Source organism: Halichondria panicea, chromosome 8, assembly GCF_963675165.1.
Source record: "Halichondria panicea chromosome 8, odHalPani1.1, whole genome shotgun sequence".
Taxonomy (NCBI): Eukaryota; Metazoa; Porifera; class Demospongiae; order Suberitida; family Halichondriidae; genus Halichondria; species Halichondria panicea.
Genome location: NC_087384.1, coordinates 2,717,320 through 2,734,040, shown reverse-complemented (window position 1 = coordinate 2,734,040; position 16,721 = coordinate 2,717,320). Strand labels below are relative to the sequence as shown.

The 16,721-nt window shown below is 41.5% G+C and overlaps 3 protein-coding genes and 1 non-coding gene across 5 annotated transcripts in view; 1 reads left to right on the top strand and 3 right to left on the bottom strand.

The window, feature by feature from the left end:
• The window catches only part of LOC135339627 (bridge-like lipid transfer protein family member 2), a 45,853-nt gene extending 40,551 nt beyond the window's left edge, over positions 1–5,302 (bottom strand). For both annotated transcript variants that reach the window (XR_010396028.1, XM_064535780.1), the window contains exons 1-13: positions 5,127–5,302; positions 4,888–5,008; positions 4,676–4,725; positions 4,419–4,572; positions 3,932–4,053; positions 3,788–3,851; positions 3,361–3,517; positions 3,019–3,122; positions 2,894–2,952; positions 2,599–2,699; positions 1,946–2,013; positions 1,274–1,641; positions 121–581 (exon numbers count right to left, since the gene is read on the bottom strand). Coding sequence is in view for 1 of the 2 variants with exons in the window: in XM_064535780.1 (XP_064391850.1) it covers positions 121–581; positions 1,274–1,641; positions 1,946–2,013; positions 2,599–2,699; positions 2,894–2,952; positions 3,019–3,122; positions 3,361–3,517; positions 3,788–3,851; positions 3,932–4,053; positions 4,419–4,572; positions 4,676–4,725; positions 4,888–5,008; positions 5,127–5,197 (1,900 nt within the window). In the remaining variant the exon portion in view is untranslated. The remainder of the gene's footprint in view (positions 1–120; positions 582–1,273; positions 1,642–1,945; positions 2,014–2,598; positions 2,700–2,893; positions 2,953–3,018; positions 3,123–3,360; positions 3,518–3,787; positions 3,852–3,931; positions 4,054–4,418; positions 4,573–4,675; positions 4,726–4,887; positions 5,009–5,126) is intronic.
• Trnah-gug (transfer RNA histidin (anticodon GUG)) lies at positions 1,718–1,789 on the bottom strand. Its single transcript has one exon. It is a non-coding gene; the product is annotated as a tRNA-His (tRNA).
• A 114-nt stretch (positions 5,303–5,416) lies between the features above and the next one.
• On the top strand, positions 5,417–16,496 carry LOC135340141 (ras-related protein Rab-35-like). Its single transcript, XM_064536467.1, has 6 exons — positions 5,417–5,566; positions 5,836–5,886; positions 8,559–8,682; positions 15,492–15,616; positions 15,735–15,859; positions 16,101–16,496. Exons 1-6 carry the CDS (start codon positions 5,515–5,517, stop codon positions 16,230–16,232), a joined length of 609 nt encoding a protein of 202 aa, XP_064392537.1. The 5' UTR covers positions 5,417–5,514; the 3' UTR covers positions 16,233–16,496.
• On the bottom strand, positions 10,818–13,119 carry LOC135340136 (mucin-2-like). The gene is made up of 3 exons (XM_064536463.1): positions 12,224–13,119; positions 12,074–12,124; positions 10,818–11,960 (listed from the first exon to the last, which is right to left on the bottom strand). Exons 1-3 carry the CDS (start codon positions 13,028–13,030, stop codon positions 10,971–10,973), a joined length of 1,848 nt encoding a protein of 615 aa, XP_064392533.1. The 5' UTR covers positions 13,031–13,119; the 3' UTR covers positions 10,818–10,970.
• Positions 16,497–16,721: the final 225 nt, after the last annotated feature.

The window sequence follows — 16,721 nt, the reverse complement described above, 5'->3', positions numbered from 1 at the left end:
TGAGATACAATAATTACGGTGGTACGTAATGTAATATTACCTATTACAGTATAAAATTAATCGAAAATAAAGGCAAGCAGCTTATGGAAATATAACGCATGGGACCCCACTGTTATTTACCTGGAGTGAGGGCATAGAGGAACAGATTGATGTCTGTGAGTTGCAACTCCAAGTCTATTTGTGGTAGGTTGCTCATCCGTTCCGTGCTCTTTTTGTCTCGACCACCTCCTTCATTCCGCCCCTCATGTTTAAACATCCCATAATTTGTCTTCAAATGCTCCAACACCCTCACCATGGCAACCACTGTTGGTTGAGACCACTCCAGCATCACACTGCTTCCCTCTCCCCTCACAGACACACCCTCATCACCAAGCCACGCCCAATCTTTGTCTGAAACTTGCACCTCCCTCTCACTCTTGAGGACAAGCACTCCTATCGAGATAACCCTCCCCCAAAGGTGGCTATGCAATGAGGGAAGGGCTTGAGGGTTATCGGGTCGCTGTCGGAAGAATGTGGGGTTATCAACAGTCGGGTGGTAGCCAGGTACATGGAGGTAGGCGTTGGCCAGACGAAGCGATGACCTGTGAGTCATTGGGGGGGTTACTAAGTTAGTGTACACATGCATATACACAGCTACACATGTACAAGTGTAGCGTACAGTTGCATGTACTGTATAAATTTATCAGACAGCAAAAAATTGGAAATTGTCCCTGAACGGATTATAGACGCAAAGTGTCCGGAATAATTAGAACAAGCATGCAGTTACATGCGAGCTAGCTGAGTAACAGTGCATGTGCAACTGAAAAGTTGCACTATAGCTATCTATCAATCCTCAAAGCTATCTACTTAATTGCAGCTCTTGCTGGCTATAAAGCTACAATGCTTGGATATTTGTAAAAATTCAGAAGTGTCCGCTGTATTAGAACAACGAAAATTGCCCAGAAAAGTGTCTGGGATAACTAGAAGTGTCCGATAAATTAGAAGATATTTATAAACAGCTAGTGAGAGTGCTAGCTTGTACATGTACTTCTATGATAATAGTTACAGTGTGCATGTATGTATTTAACTAATATTTCTACATAATTATAGTGCTCAATGCCTGGTACACTCATCTATGTCTACAACTCTAGAGGCTAGGTACTGCCTGGTCAGGGTACCAGCCCTGTGCATAAACACTGTAGAAGAGTGCTCAATCTCGGATAATTGATACAACGTTGGCGGCAAATTCTGGTTAACACTGTACATAGTACACGATGAATCACAAACTGCTTACTTTAAGAGTGTGGATTTGTTGACCTCAGATGAGTCCCACTGCACGTTACCAGCACAGGTTGCCATAACAATACGACATAATGGCTCTTTGGCTTGTAAGGCTGGTGCCTCAGAATGCAGTTGAATCGACCAATCAGAAGACTCAAAACTGGTTACTACTGACAACGGTAGCTTGAACAAATATGATATTAAGTTCGGTGAATTTTGTTGTGATTGATGACTGCTCTTTTTTTGTCGTGATTTCAATTTTACTTTAATCTTATTAAGAGTTTCTCGAGCGTACTTGTACCAGAATAACACCTCTTCCTCCCACAGAGTTGCATTGAATGAGTCTATGTGTAGCTTGTTGGTGAGCTCTTTGGAGGTCATCTGTGAATGTGTAGAGAGATGCATTGTATGCATATGTACGTTTGTGTAGTTAATTTGCGTAGAGTTGCAAAAAGAATGCCGTGACCAGGATTCGAACCTGGGTTATTACGGCCACAACGTAATGTCCTAACCTCTAGACGATCACGGCAGCTGACAAATTCATTTGAATAACACTACTGGGTAACGCGAGATGAAAATTCGAGAGATGCTGTGCATGCATGTAACGGTGGGAGGAAGGGGTCTAAAGATACTCATTGCTGCATAAGGAAATGCAGTATAACGATCATATCGTGATGAGACTCACCTTGGAGACCAGCCTCAGCTGCTGTAACCTGACTGCTCTTCTGCTGTGGGAGTCCTCCATCTTGAGATCTGGGGTGGATCAGTGTAGAAATATATACATGAATTTATACTTGCAGTACGTATACTACATACATGTACCTGCACACTCAACGTACATATACTTAGTATAAGCTGTCTGTCACTTAACGCACGAGTAAGAATGCTTCAAGAAGATGCAGAGTAAAGTTGCATCCAGTGGCGGATCCAGAAATTATAAAAAGGTGGTTCCTAAAGGACAACGAGCCCTTAGGGTGAATAGTCTCCCCGCGCAAAGTGTGAAATTTTTAGAGTAACGCTCAATTCCGGTTCAATCTCTGCCTACATAGATGTACATGTACATCTCTGTACTAATAATTGCAGAGCTTGCAACGTGATCAGTGTATAGAAGCCACTGCTTTTAGCTACAGCTTAGAACAGGCCAGTATTGACATTATTACAATAAATTATCTGTAGATCACTGTTAGATGGCTAAAAATCAATTCTAACACTCTGAGCAAAGGGGGGGTTCCTTTAATTTGCTCATTTGGATCTCCCTGGATCCGTCACTGGCATCTACACATTATTGTCACCAAGATTCGATTATTTCATTACAGAATTAATGCACCCTTTCCTCACCTTGGACTCCTAGTGATGCGTCCATGCTCGGCAGGTGAGAGTCCTCCTTCAGAGATAGAGCAGCTGCCACTGATACTCTCGTCACCTTGGATGACAGCACTCTGCACGGAGGCAACAAAGAACAACAGGAAATTATATATCTGTGTTCAAAGATGCACCGAAAGTGCTCATGTAAATTAATCATGATCTACAGGTAATGCGGCTATTTCATTCTTAGACTGTATTGTAAAAGAGAGTAGTGAAACACTCCGCCCTAGACAACTCAAACCTACAGTGTACTGTACATGTAACGTACCTACTGGTTCCTAGGGCTTGGTACAACAGGCTCACATTTTCCAGTACCACTTCAACCTTCTGTGTGAGGAAAATCACCACATTATGACAAACCTCATGAGGAAAAAGATTTCAGTGTGCACGAACCTCAGGTAGAAGTGCTAGTCTCTGCTGGGGATTGCTAGGGGGTGTGGCATTTGTGGAGGGTTGTGAGGAGAGCTGGTAGTCAATGAGTAGGTTGCTCAATAGTCCTGGTGGAGGATTCATACATTATATCAGGAGTGATTGTATGTATTTAAAGAAACAAATAACAAAAATAAAAATCAATCTCCTCCTTCCCTCTCGCTCCATATAGTGTGCTCCTTACATATATACACATTCGCCTTATAATCTTATTCGAATAGCTACAAGTGTGGAAGAGGCTCTACTGCATGTAATAGCTTACTAGTTAGAAATCAAATCAAGAAAGCTCAATTTTCTAGCCCTTACCTTGCTGGGATAGAGAGAGTGTGAGAGGGACTACATTGAGCTGTACTGACTTGACCAGACCCCCCTTCAGAGAGAGGGGCTGGAGGAAGAGAACCGTTTTGGCACAGAACTTAAAGTCAGCCAACGGATACAGACCGTCCTCAGTGTATGTGCATGGCTGTCGTGAGGATGGGTGCAGGGAATGTGTGAATAATTTTACACAAATCAATTCTCATTACTAAAAACGGCTCTAGGCCGGGTCACTGTACTCAGATACGTAAGGTCAAAATAAGTGCACATTGTTTAGAACTGTGAGCTAAACACGGTAGAGACCACCGCCAAAGCAACTACATGCAGTGCAAGTACACAAAGTACACTAGGTGTAGCAGTCTTCTCGTTTTCTAACGGGCTTCATAATTATACGTAGTAAACTGAGCCATGTGTTTACCTGTTCCAGTTGAACAAAGAGTTGTCCCAACATATTTTCCACGTCCAGTGACAGCCCCAGCTCACTGCATATGCAGACATTCAATGCACACATTTCTGTACCTATGCCCGCACACAATACGTATCAGTACGCAGGGTGTCTTACCCTTGAGGAAGTGGCTTGGCAATGATGGACAACTGGCCTTGTAGCATAGCCCCAGGTGTAACATCCTCTTTTGAGTAGTCTTGTACCCATACCTCCAGGCACTTCACTGACACCTCCGTCCACTGAGTGGGTGGAGTGATTTAAATATCAATGCTACAGAGAGGGTGCCATAGCTAAAAGAAAAGTAATTTACTTAGCCTATCGCAAGCTAGGCACCAATGCATGTGTATCAGTGTCAATTGATGCACGTTAGTCAATAATATCTGCCTTTGCAAACGAAGCAAAGGATCTCACTTAAGGGCTTGTAAACAACATGTACTAACCTGGGGTTAGCAGGTTAATTTTTACCCGCTTGAAATGTTCTGCCACCCGCTTGGAGCAAGTATGTTTCCTACTTACACTATAATAGCTCAACTAATTAATCTAGTCACACGACTGTAACACTGCTCCTACTTATTACACTCGTTTAGCAGCTATACACTCATACCTTTAGTATTCTCCTCACTATTGAGTAGAAAAGCCTCTTCTTCAGCGAATTACTTAATCGAGTTTTGCGAGGCCTGGCAGGTGCTGAATTACCTCCTCCTGGGGTCTTAGCGTACTCCACATGGGTGCCTTTGATGTTGACTTTGAAGAAGTGCCTGCAGTGCAATGAACTAAAAATAATTGCAACACTTGCACAAATGCACGAGTGAGATAATGCTCTAATTACTAACAGAAATGGAATGTGATGTCAGCACTTACCGACATGAGCGGTCGAACCACCTCAGAGATATGTGGAGCCCGTTCACTTGCTGCAAAATGAGGGCACAGATTATGATATGAGATAGAGATAGAGATAATCTATAATGTCAACATTAACACAACATAAATGAAAGGTTAACTAATTCGGTATGCAAACCTCACAATAATAGATGTATTTACTATAAACGTCACTTGCAGGTGATCATACCTACCAGTTCTAGACGCTGATACTTAATCTGTAGACTCTCAAATCCTCCGATCCTCCACCCACTGACTGTCACACTCAGCCCTAGGAACCTGTCGACCAGATAGAACACACCCCACACCAGCAGCCTAGCATGGCAAAAAAAAAAAATACAGTGCATACTTAATAACAGAGTATACTAGATTGCAGTTAGCTGGTATCATGCTCCCTCTGGTATCATGACATGACTGGTGTTGGTGTTAATACCTCAGCACTAGCAGCACAGCCAATATCTTCACCAGAAACCCTAGCCAGTACAACAACGAGATGTGATCCATTCTCTGATCTTTGCTTGATTACTATACTATAATATGCACACCAGTACTATACCATAGGTAGCCAGTTCTCTAGCAAGCAGTGCAGAAAGCATGGGCCACAAAAAAGATAGCCACGCCTATTTACCATAATATTTAATGTCACGGCCAAAGGGGTTAAAGCAGAAATTACCAGTCATGTGACACGGAATTTCAAACTAGTATACGGATAATACAGTTGAGTATACGGGAAATGGGCAGGTCCACTGAATTAATGTTGGGTGGACACAGCATAAATTATTTGAGTGTAGCCAAATTCTGTATTTGAGGTCTGTATAAAGATGGCAAGAGAGTATGATCATCTGTTCAAGCTGCTAATTATTGGAGACAGTGGTAGGTTCTTTAATAAAGCCCTCAAAAATGAAATGTGCCCTGATTTGATTGACTTGTGCATGCATATTGTTAGGTGCATGTATTAAATGTGTAGTAGCTATGTACTACATGTACACTGTACCTGTATACAGTGAAGTACAATCCATTATACTTGAAAGAGTAATTTTCCCTCTCTGTGTGCATATAGGCACGTATGTACGTATATCTATTGCTGTTTGCATAAGAGTTGTCTGAATGTTCCGATCACCCACACACACACACACGCACAGGTGTAGGCAAAAGCAGCTTGTTGCTGAGATTTGCAGACAATCTCTTCTCTGGTGAGTTACAAATAAATGAGGTAGTGGGTCAATTCGTTTGCTTCCAAACTTTTCCACCAAATTAATGTTTGGCTAAGCCCTACTTTACTACGTGTACATGTAATTTTTGATGTGCCATGCTTGTGTGTATTAATAATGCCATGTGTATTGAGATTGGTTACTACAATGAGCATAAGGTGCACATGTTCAGTGTACGTAGGATTATTCTCAACTCGAGAGATTGCTTGTTCTCTTACCATCCCTTGGTTAATAGGAAATCAGGTTATATTGTACAATGAATGTGGTGTATGTGGAACGAATACGTGTGCATATACCATAAGTGGGTAATTTTTTTTTGGGGGGGGGGGAACATTTGTGGTTGAATAATATTTAGTCACTTGGTGGATAATATTTTCATGGTTGGCTGCTTGCACGCAGGTAAAGGTAGGCAAGGTTGCTTCATTCGTGGGTAAATATTTGTGGTCCAGTGTTTAAAGATATTTGCCCACGAATTCGGAAAAGTACCAGCTATATGGTACATGTATATAGTACGTAACCTTAGGATTAGTCACATTCTTGCCTTACTAGTATTAATAGATGAATTGATGCCGCCTGTCTGCATAGAAGTGGGAGTCAAATTATGTTGATTATGGTACATACTTGAGGTTGGACAGTAAAAGGAATGTTAATCGAATGAGACTCATAGCAACCACCCGTCACATGCACGTGTATACACACATACACTGTACATAAGGTATACGTTTGATACTCTGAGTAATTTTTCTGTAGTAAGCCTAAGGTGTGGATATATAACTGAGCCATGGAGTGAGGCGATATAGCTGTTTGCAAACAGATATTACTGTGTTGTGTGTTCCATATGCTTGCTAGAATTATGTCCGTATTAGTCAACTTCCTAAATTGTGTAAGAAACAGTGCCCAAATTAGGACCAATTAACCAATATTCATACCGAACTTAAGTACCATTAAAATGAAATCACTGCAGGTGCTGATGCCTCGGTGGAGATGCCAAAGCTACATAACATAAAGCTACTAATAGCTTTTACACACATGATAAACAATTTGCATGCAAAAACTCAGAGAGTGGGTAATGATCGACCATGATTGTTGTTAAAAGCGATCGATGCCAAAAGTTCAAGTCTAAAATTAATGGCTGCATTAGCAGAGCCGGCCTTGCAGCTCTCTTCTCACTCTTGCAGCTACCAATAGCTAGCGTTCTAGTGCAGAGCTAACTACTAAGTAGAGTAGCAACACTCGGTAAACAAGTTTGACTACATGCTCTTCTGAAAAGGCTGCAATGGCATTCCAAGTAAGCAAAACTAGGCATAACTCGAGAACGAAGCATTATTTTGCAAATCCACGAATTAAAGTCCAAGTAAACATGACTAGAAGCCTATAGAAACTCTTACTTGCACTTGATTCATCCTTGAGCAGCTGTAGCAGTCTACACACACAGATACACAGACACACAAACACACTACCGTATACCTCGCTTGCGCATGCGCACCAAGGCATAATGATTACCCAGTTACTGGGTGTGTAGTGTTTTCTTAATTGTATTGTTTGAAGCTCTGTTTGTACTTAGAAAGGAAGTTTGTTTGAGTGTTGTGGCTGTGGCTGGCACAGTTTGTGGAATAGGTCAGGAAGTGTAGTGTTGGTGGGTGGCCAGGTGTGTTTGTATGTTCAGTGCTAGTGAGTACACATTGAATGCGGTTATACTGTGTTTGTTCCGAGTACATGTAGTAGGAAAAGCTGAGGCACTACCAGTAGTACACTGAAGAATGAGTAAGATGCTCTGCAAGTGTTCGATAAATTTCAGTCCAGTCTATATGTCTATACATGTACATGATTTGATGTGGTACTGGTATCAACCAAATGGTACATGTGCAACCCCTGTGTGTAGGTGCATGTTGTTTGATACCATGTGATGCACCCCTTACCACCCACTCCTAAGTCCTCTGTTTGTATATGGCCTTCAACTAGTGCAGCATTGCCCTTAAATGGCTACCAAGCCCTGTTTAATGACTCGGCCCACAACTTGAGATCATATGCAGCGATATGGTTAATAGGCTTCATATGAGCCAAACCTCTCGTCTTTTCTGGGTTGCCGTGACAACATGGGGAAGTCCTTTTGTAGTGCAGCTATGATGTGCTAAATATCCTGATTATGTATAATTATTGCCCACATAATTATTGCATGAATTCGAGTAGCTGTTTAAAAAAATGTACCAACCACGCTCGGATGTATCATGTGTATCAAAGAATGCATGTGGACACTGGCAGAAGGTCACAATGTTTTGTCTTGTGCACTCATTTTAGAAGGGAAGTTATTTGTTACACCCTCTAAATAGCCTGGGCTTTTAGAAGTACTCAGTTACATGTACAGTCATGTATGTACATTAATTTAGCATGAGATCGAGTATTCATGAAATACTTACACAGGCAACTCGCCCTCTGTTTGTGCCTGTATATAAAACACGAGGATGCTATGATTATGTGTTTTATATCACAACGACCCCCCATATGACCAAATCATGCCTCAAGGGTACACAACTTAACAATAATATGACACAGAGGGGACTATATGACTTTTATTACACCCTTGTAACCTTGACAACGAGATATAATAACAGAAAGTCACTAACCTTTTCTGGTGATTTCCATTCACCTTATAGGCACATACATCACAACTATTGGAGTAGACTTCAAAATTCGAACGATTGACATCAATGGAGAGAAGGTGAAGCTACAGATATGGGACACGGCCGGACAGGAGCGTTTCAGGACCATCACATCCACGTGAGTACAAAGGGTTAATTGTATTATACCATATAGCGCTTTGTTTTCTAAATTTTGTAGTTTTCACGGATTGACCTCGAACCTCGAATTATGCTCCTCGAAAATTAGCCTCGATTCCAGGCCGCTTTCAAAGGAGAAAGACGGCCTGGAATACACTGTTTGCGCATGCGTCAATCACCCCAAGAATCTTGGGGGTCGAGATATCGATATCTTAGTAAATTAGTCAGTATACTTTATATTTTATAATGATGTCATTGCACAAATCATAGCAGTATCATTTTTAATAAGACATTGACAATTTGTTACCCGAGGCGCGCGTGGGTGGCCACGGGTATAGTAGTCCGTTGGTTTGTTTGTTTGTGTATTTTGAGTCTACTCACCTGGATGTCACAGCGCTGCGTTTACAGCATGGATTAGTTTTCACACAAGTTATTAGTTTTAATAGTGGCAGATTGGTGTTAAAGCTCTTTGTCGAATAAAAGCGAGCAAAAGCTAAGAAGCTTGAACTTGCACGTTGGCAGCTAGCTATCTACACGCGGCCTTTATTCGAGATAGACTACGTATTTGCAGCTGAAGTGATCCCGTACCAGGAACAATGGAACAGGGTCACTAAAGTAGAAAACTAGAATTGTGACTAGTTGTTGGCTGGCTCTGGATCCTACCCAGAAGCCATAATTCTCTAAGACTCCAAGTTTCTTTGCTGTGATCCCAGTCCACAGTGCATGTACCACTAAAACTATGTTCTCAAATGTTTCAGCATGCTGGTTTAGTTTTATTGCTCTTGAGTTGCTGTGCTAGTCATACATGCTACATGCACGGCATTATATCACTCCTCTGGTTTCTTTATGATCATGTCACCAGCCGAGAGTTTGCACTTTAGTGCTCTAGTTATCACATTTATGGCCTAGACTAGTGATTAGTTCTGTTGTGATGGCTTCTACTTCTCTTTTGCTCTTGCTCACGTTCTCTCCAGTGTTGAAAAGTCAGGTTTTGTTCTTTTGTAGTAGAGTGGTAGGCGTTTTTCTGTCAGTACCGACCGGCTCTGGCAAGTCTACTTGCTTCCAGACGCTGCGTTCTTGTTTGATGCCATCTCAGTAGGATCAGTGCTCCTCGTCTGAGCCTAGAGTTGTGATACCGATTTCTCTCTCTTTACCACTATAATAATCAACCACGTGGGTGAGAGTATAAAAGGTTAATTGATAAATTACAAAGAGTTTTACTAACAAATTTACTATGCAAACTGTGGATACCAGGCCCTCTTTTCACAAAGAGGCCTGGGATCGAGACTGCTCGGAAATTTTACCAATGTAGGTCGTTGAAATAAGGCGCTATGCGGTTATAGCTACGATAAAAGTTGGTGGATTGTAAGGCACAAAATAATACTTTTACCGTACCCTCACGAAAATACACCCACCTTTTACTGTAAAAACTTTAGGCATGAGAGAGGACTGAGAGATCGAGGACTGGGCGTATTTTCACGAATGGAAAATACGCCCACCGCGGCCTCAAATTGGGGCTTACACTTGTGGCTATGATTAGTTACCGTACAAAATACATACATGTGGTATGAACATTTCATTGACAACAACAATAATAAACTAATACATGCACATGATTAAAGCTGATAAGAAAATTTGGCTTACATGTACATTATCTATTCATTGCTCATGTGATATATAAGCAGCAGGAAGGATGGACAAAGTTGTAGGTCATCAAAATTGGGTGATAGACATTGTTTTAGATTTGAATTAGTTGTTCCCTTTCTCTACAGTAGTACTAGTTGTTCCCTGCATATATACACCTTTGAGGGCAAACAGATCCACACAGAGAAACCTATAATTTTATCTGATCTTGGTCGAGCAAAGAGTTAAATAGTCTAACTACATGTAGCTACTGCGCATGCTCAAACACTTCATTCTAAGTGGGCGTATTTTGAGTCAAAATATCCCTTGTGCAAGGCAAGAACTTCGAAGAAAAAGAGGGGTGGGCGCATTTTTGCGAGGGTGCGGTACTGGGATAGGCACAGGTACATTTATCATTTGTCTATGGCTTGTGTGTTTGTTCATGTGTACATGTACATGTACATAGAAGCTCAACATTAATTTTGAGTGCTGCGTGAATGTGGCAACATAACATAGAAGTGGCAAACTTGTTTTTAAATTGTTCTGTTTCAAAAGAGTAACAAGAAATGAACAAAATTGGCATTGACTATAGATCATAATAATGTCATGAACAATAGAAGTATGTATGACATTGACTATGGTGGAAAAAAAACTACAATTCATCAGTCAATCAGTTGTGTATCTGATCAAGTACCTGGGGTATGCTTTCTCGTGGTCATACACCACGTACACATCACTACCCCCCACATGACCACAGACAGTGTCGTAGTACTCCTCTCCATCGACACTTTTGGCTGGAGGCCTTCTGAGTTTCTCGTCTGGCTCACATCGATAGCTTTCTCCCGTTAGCACCCATGCAGCTAGCATCTCTTTCTGCCCCTGCCCGGGTGGCTTATAGCTGTAAGAACTAGAGTAGCTAGCGTCCATTGCAAAATATGTACCAACTCCCCACAGCCCTTTGGTGCAGTATCGAAAATCAAATCCAAATTCAGAGTTGATGATTTTGCTAGGTGAGACGTTAGATGTTCCATGGAATAGTATCATCTCGTTTAGGTTGCCACTGTTTTTGCAAAGCATTCTTTTTCTTGCAAATTTGTATCTCTCGATCAACCCCTCATTGTATATCTTGTATATTTCTTGAATAGTGGCCTTGGGCATTGTTTGAATCATACGCTTGCTAAAGTAGTTCCAGTCTCCACTTTGTTCAGAGAGTAGTGTTAAAGTGATAGCCGGGGAAACCGTAGGTGGTGTAGAAGCCAGGGTATTTGGAACTAGCTCGCTGTCCAAGTCACCTGCAGAAGCTTGGTTTTGTTTCACCGTGGGAGATTTAGCTGGGCTGGCTGTTGTCGTTGGAACTAGCTCGCTATCCAAGTCACCTGCAGAAGCTTGGCCTTGTTTCACCGTGGGAGATGTAGCTTGCTCTTCTGGGCTGGCTGTTGTCGTTGGAGATAGCTCGCTGTCTATGTCCCACGCAGAAGCTTGTTTCACCGTGAGAGATGTAGCTTGCTTTTCTGGGCTGGGTGTAGTTTGCGGGTTGATTACAGTAGCTTGGTGTACTGTTGATGTAGTTGCTTTTGGTGTTGCGGCACTGTTGGAGGTTGTAGGCAAAGCACTCTTGAGGGTAGTCGATTCTATTTGTAGGCCACTGTCAACCAGCTACAAAGAATTGTATAATTCAATCAGGATATCAGATTTGGCTGTGGTTACATTAATGATACAGAATGTGTATGTACATCCTCCCTACATGCATGTATAGTACATGTACTTACGAAGTGTGGAACTTGTGTGCTTTTATTCATCGACACCGGACTGGACACCAGCTACAATAATTCAAATTAGGATTTCAGATTTGGCTGTGGTTGCATTAATGATACAGAATGTATATGTACATCCTCCCTACATGCATGTATAGTACTTACGAAGTGTGGAACTTGTGTAGTCATCGACAACACTGGACTTGATGAGGCTCTCAATGTGATCGCTGATGTTGGTGCTGTCTTCCTAACAGGGCTTGCTGTCATCTCTCTTGAGGGTGCCAGTGAATCACCATCTGTATCGCTGATATATCCGGACTCGTCTGCTCTCCTCCGTGGTGTAGTAGAGTACTCTTCAGTTGAGCGGGTTGGGCTTGTTACTGAAGCCCCGTGCACCATCTTCTCTCTTTCGTAGTACCCTGATTCATCGTGCACCCCTAGCAGCCCCCCATCAATCAAGCTCACAAAGCTGTTTGTTGCGGTCGAAGTAATGGGTCTCTCATCTTGTTTTTTTATCTGGTAGCAGGTTGGACAGTAGCCGCTGGGATTCTTGGTGTGGCCACACGTGGAGCATGTTTGTCCAGTTGTAGCTGTGGCTACAGCTGTCATGCATGTAGCTATACAGCTTGAGCTGCTGGTTTTCTTCAACTGGTAGCAGGTTGGGCAATAACCGCTTGGATTCTTGGTGTGGCCACACTTGGAACATATTTGTCCAGTTGTAGCTGTGGCTAAAGCTCTTGTAGCTGTACAACTTGAGCTACTGGCTTTCTTCAACTGGTAGCAGGTTGGGCAATAACCGCTGGGGTTTTTGGTGTGGCCACACTTGGAGCATCTTTGTCCAGTTGTAGCTGTACAACTTGAGCTGCTGGCTTTCTTCAACTGGTAGCAGGTTGGGCAATAACCGCTGGGGTTCTTAGTGTAGCCACACCTGGAGCAGGTCCTTCCAGAGCCACCTGACTTTTTTCTTGGCATGCTCTGATTAGAGGACTCTGATCATGCAGAGGACTTTGCATGTGGCCTTTTATATATTAAATGTCTTTGCTATTCCTATGATATCATACTAAATTTAGTTACTTGTGCTATTTTTGTCTGCTTATCATCAGTTAGGGGCACCCCTGGGGCTTTGTAAATACAATATTATCTCTGTGGTACCCTTGGCATGTCTGTGGTAACTAAGGGCTTGCCACTGTTTAAGGTTCCGGTAAACAGTTTGCTCATGAATATTCATGATTTTCTTATAATGATTTTTGTGAAACTATAGATGCCATGAGAGAAGTTTGAAGCACATACATGATAAATATATCGTTGTATCAATCTGTATGACAAGTATCAATCTTCAAAACATCTTTCAGTGGAAGCTCTGAGCGATTATCAAGTTACTAGAAACAACACAAAACTAGTAGTCATTTTAAACTTCCAAAAACACTTCTAGCTCTGTGTTCTTGGTCTTATAATATGATGCTTCTTACCATTCTGGAGGGCGGGTCGAAGCGTTTTTTTCTTTCCAGGTTAACAAACTCTCACAAAATAATAATATGTAGACTAACTCCACTTAAAATGGCGGCCAGAGCCAAGGAAAACAGCCTCTTGTGAGCTTTCAGTAGCCTTTTTTCAAAATATCTCTTCGACCCGCCCTGCATATAGTGAAGCTACAGTAGACTGTACCTAAGCTTTATAGTAAAAATGTATATTCGAGCCATGAAATGACTACTGCGTTTCAGCTGGACTTCCAGCTCATTCTAGCTGGAAAAGATCACTAGATCTAGCTCATGAATAATTAATGAGCAAACGGTTGACCGTAACCTTAATAGTCTAGTCGCAAAGTATCATGTTTTTATCCAAAAGGAAGGAAGGGGCTGTACTTAGGTAAATAATGTAGTAAGAGTATAATTTGAGCTAAAAAGTGAGGTTGTTAGCTAGCTAATAGGAAAACAACACGTTAATTAAAACAGTTGTATGATACTAGAGCATACTGAGATAGGCAGATTGTTCCACATGAAATAATAAAAAGAGTACCCTATATGAGTTTATTCTAAGAATTCTTGCAGGTTAAGGACAAATTGTGTGCTCTTGTTGATGACTTATTGTGCGAGAGTAGTGTGTAGTAGGGTCTATATGCAGTCCAAATGATTCATTATCTTGTACATTTGGTACAATGCGAGTATAGGTCCGTGCGTTGCTGTAGAGTCGACCATTGCAGTTCCTCGCAGCACGCTTCGTAGGATTTGTTCCAGGAAAACGTGATGGGGTTCCACACTGCGCATGCCCATCTTGCTACCCTTTTCTGTACTTTCTCTAATGCTGTTGTGTCTTTTAGTTGGTGGGTGCCCACACGGGTACACAAAACTCCAAGTGTGGACGAACAAGGGTCTGCATGGATGAGCCTCGAATTAAGGTTCCTTCGCAAGAGGTTGAGAATTCGGTTTGCTTTGGCAGTTGAGGCATTCACTTGGGCTGACCACTTCAGTTTGTTGTCGATCAGCACACCTAAATATTTGACATCTCTAGAGTAATGTTGTTGATCTTGTAGTTACAGACTGGGGAGTACGCTTGTTTGAGCATTGATGATGAAGTAGACAAAATTATTAACCCAGTTATTCTTGCGTACTGTAATGTATTAGAAGCTTCACTTGTTTGTATTCTATGTATGCTTCTTCTTTTTTTACTACGCAGAGAAATGCTTAATTAGCTTCCTCCGGTAATAGTTTTAACGTTTTGTTTCTGTTGACGATTTTCTATTTATACGTAGTTTTACTACCAAGTTATGAAGATGAATTTTGTGCCTATTAAGCTGGCCTAATTTTGAAGCTAATTGTTATACCGTATAGCGGGTATATTTCGAGGGTATAAATTTTCGCGGATGGACCATTACAAAGGATTTCGCGGATTTTATTTTCGTGGTCTGAGTTCCAGCCTTTTGGCGCATGCGCACATCAACATGCAGCTGTTACCACCACACCCTTAGCCTCGAATCCAGGCCTAGCCTATAACGGTGAGGCACCTCTTATTGTCGATAGGTGTGGTCAATAATACTGAACACGCCTACTATTCAATAAAGATATAAATTTTCGTGGGTATAAATTTTCGCGGTAGAGGCTCAATCCGCGAACATCGCGAACATTTATACCCTCGAAATATACCCGCTATACGGTACCTACCGTATAGCGGGCATGGGGGTAAACATTTTGTTCAACTCGAAAACAGTGATTTTCATGAGTAAACATTTCGTTTGACTTCACTTCTTGCACTGCATTGCATGCGTTCCGTTAAGCCACGCCTACGTTTTCGTGGGGACAAATTTTGTGGAGGTCAGCTTGCCCACGAAATTACACGCTACACAGTATTAGGTTCAATTATGCTGGGTAAGGCCTAGTGGTAATGTCATGATATTGCCACACAACTGTCCATACTTTATGTGTGTTCATCCATGCAGGTACTACCGAGGCACACACGGAGTGATAGTGGTGTACGATGTGACTAATGGAGAGAGTTTTGTCAACGTGAAGAGATGGCTTCAAGAAATCGATCAAAACTGTGACGTTGTCAACAGGATCTTAGGTAACTTCTTCCTAACATGCACATGTACATGTAGTTCCTCACACTTTTGCACGATATGCCTTTACTAAGTTGTTCACTATCATATCATGGTTTAAAATGTGTGCTACGCACCTCACAGTTGGTAACAAAAATGACTGCCCAGAGAGGAAAGTTGTACAAACAGAAGATGCCACTAAGTTTTCAGAGCAGATTGGCATCGAGCTGTTTGAGACAAGTGCTAAGGAGAATCTCAACGTGGAAGAGGTCAGAGCAGCTAGTGTGTAGTGATACTGCTGCATTTATAGTTTTCTGGGGTATGTACATGTAGTACCATAATTTTTCTGTTAGAGCTTTTCTTTTTTGTTGCTTCATAGAATTGATGGTAGATAATCCCGGCAGAGTAGGTTAAGGATTCAAATCCTCTCAATTACTCTCAAGTTTCATCCCCCACAAGCATACGTACTAGTACTCATCCCCTCCCCACATGCATACATACACACGTCAGGTGTTCTTTGCAATCACTCGGCTGGTACTACAGACCAAGAAAGACTCGGCCAAGTCTTCGTCAGGCAGAGAAGGAACTATTAAAGTTGGTAAGGGCGGCAGCGACAAGAAAAAACCCAAGTGCTGCAATTAGACTTTTAACACTCCACCCTAGTTTGTTTGTAAGTACATGTAATTGTTGTATCAAATTTTATGTGAAATAGCTAATTTAAATTTGTTGCTGATATTTTGTGCAAATGACTTATTATTTATGTCTATATATAATTACTGGTACAGGCGCTGTGAGTATTTTCTGTCTATAGATTTCTTTTTATATCAAAGATTTGTGGCATAATTATCAGCAACACATAATTTTATTATTCAAAAAAAGTACTGTATATTATAATTATTATATCCATGCCATAAAATATATGGAGGGAAACATGCATGTGGATCGAGGGCGTGCATTATAAATTATTTTTGGTCCCTATACAGCTACATGTACACAATAAATTAGTAGTATATAATATATATATGGATAAGAGTGCAATATGGGATTAATAGCATGTGTATAACAATTAGCACTGGCAGTGCTTGTTATTAATCCCTTATTATATATTGCACGAGTATATCCATACTATTG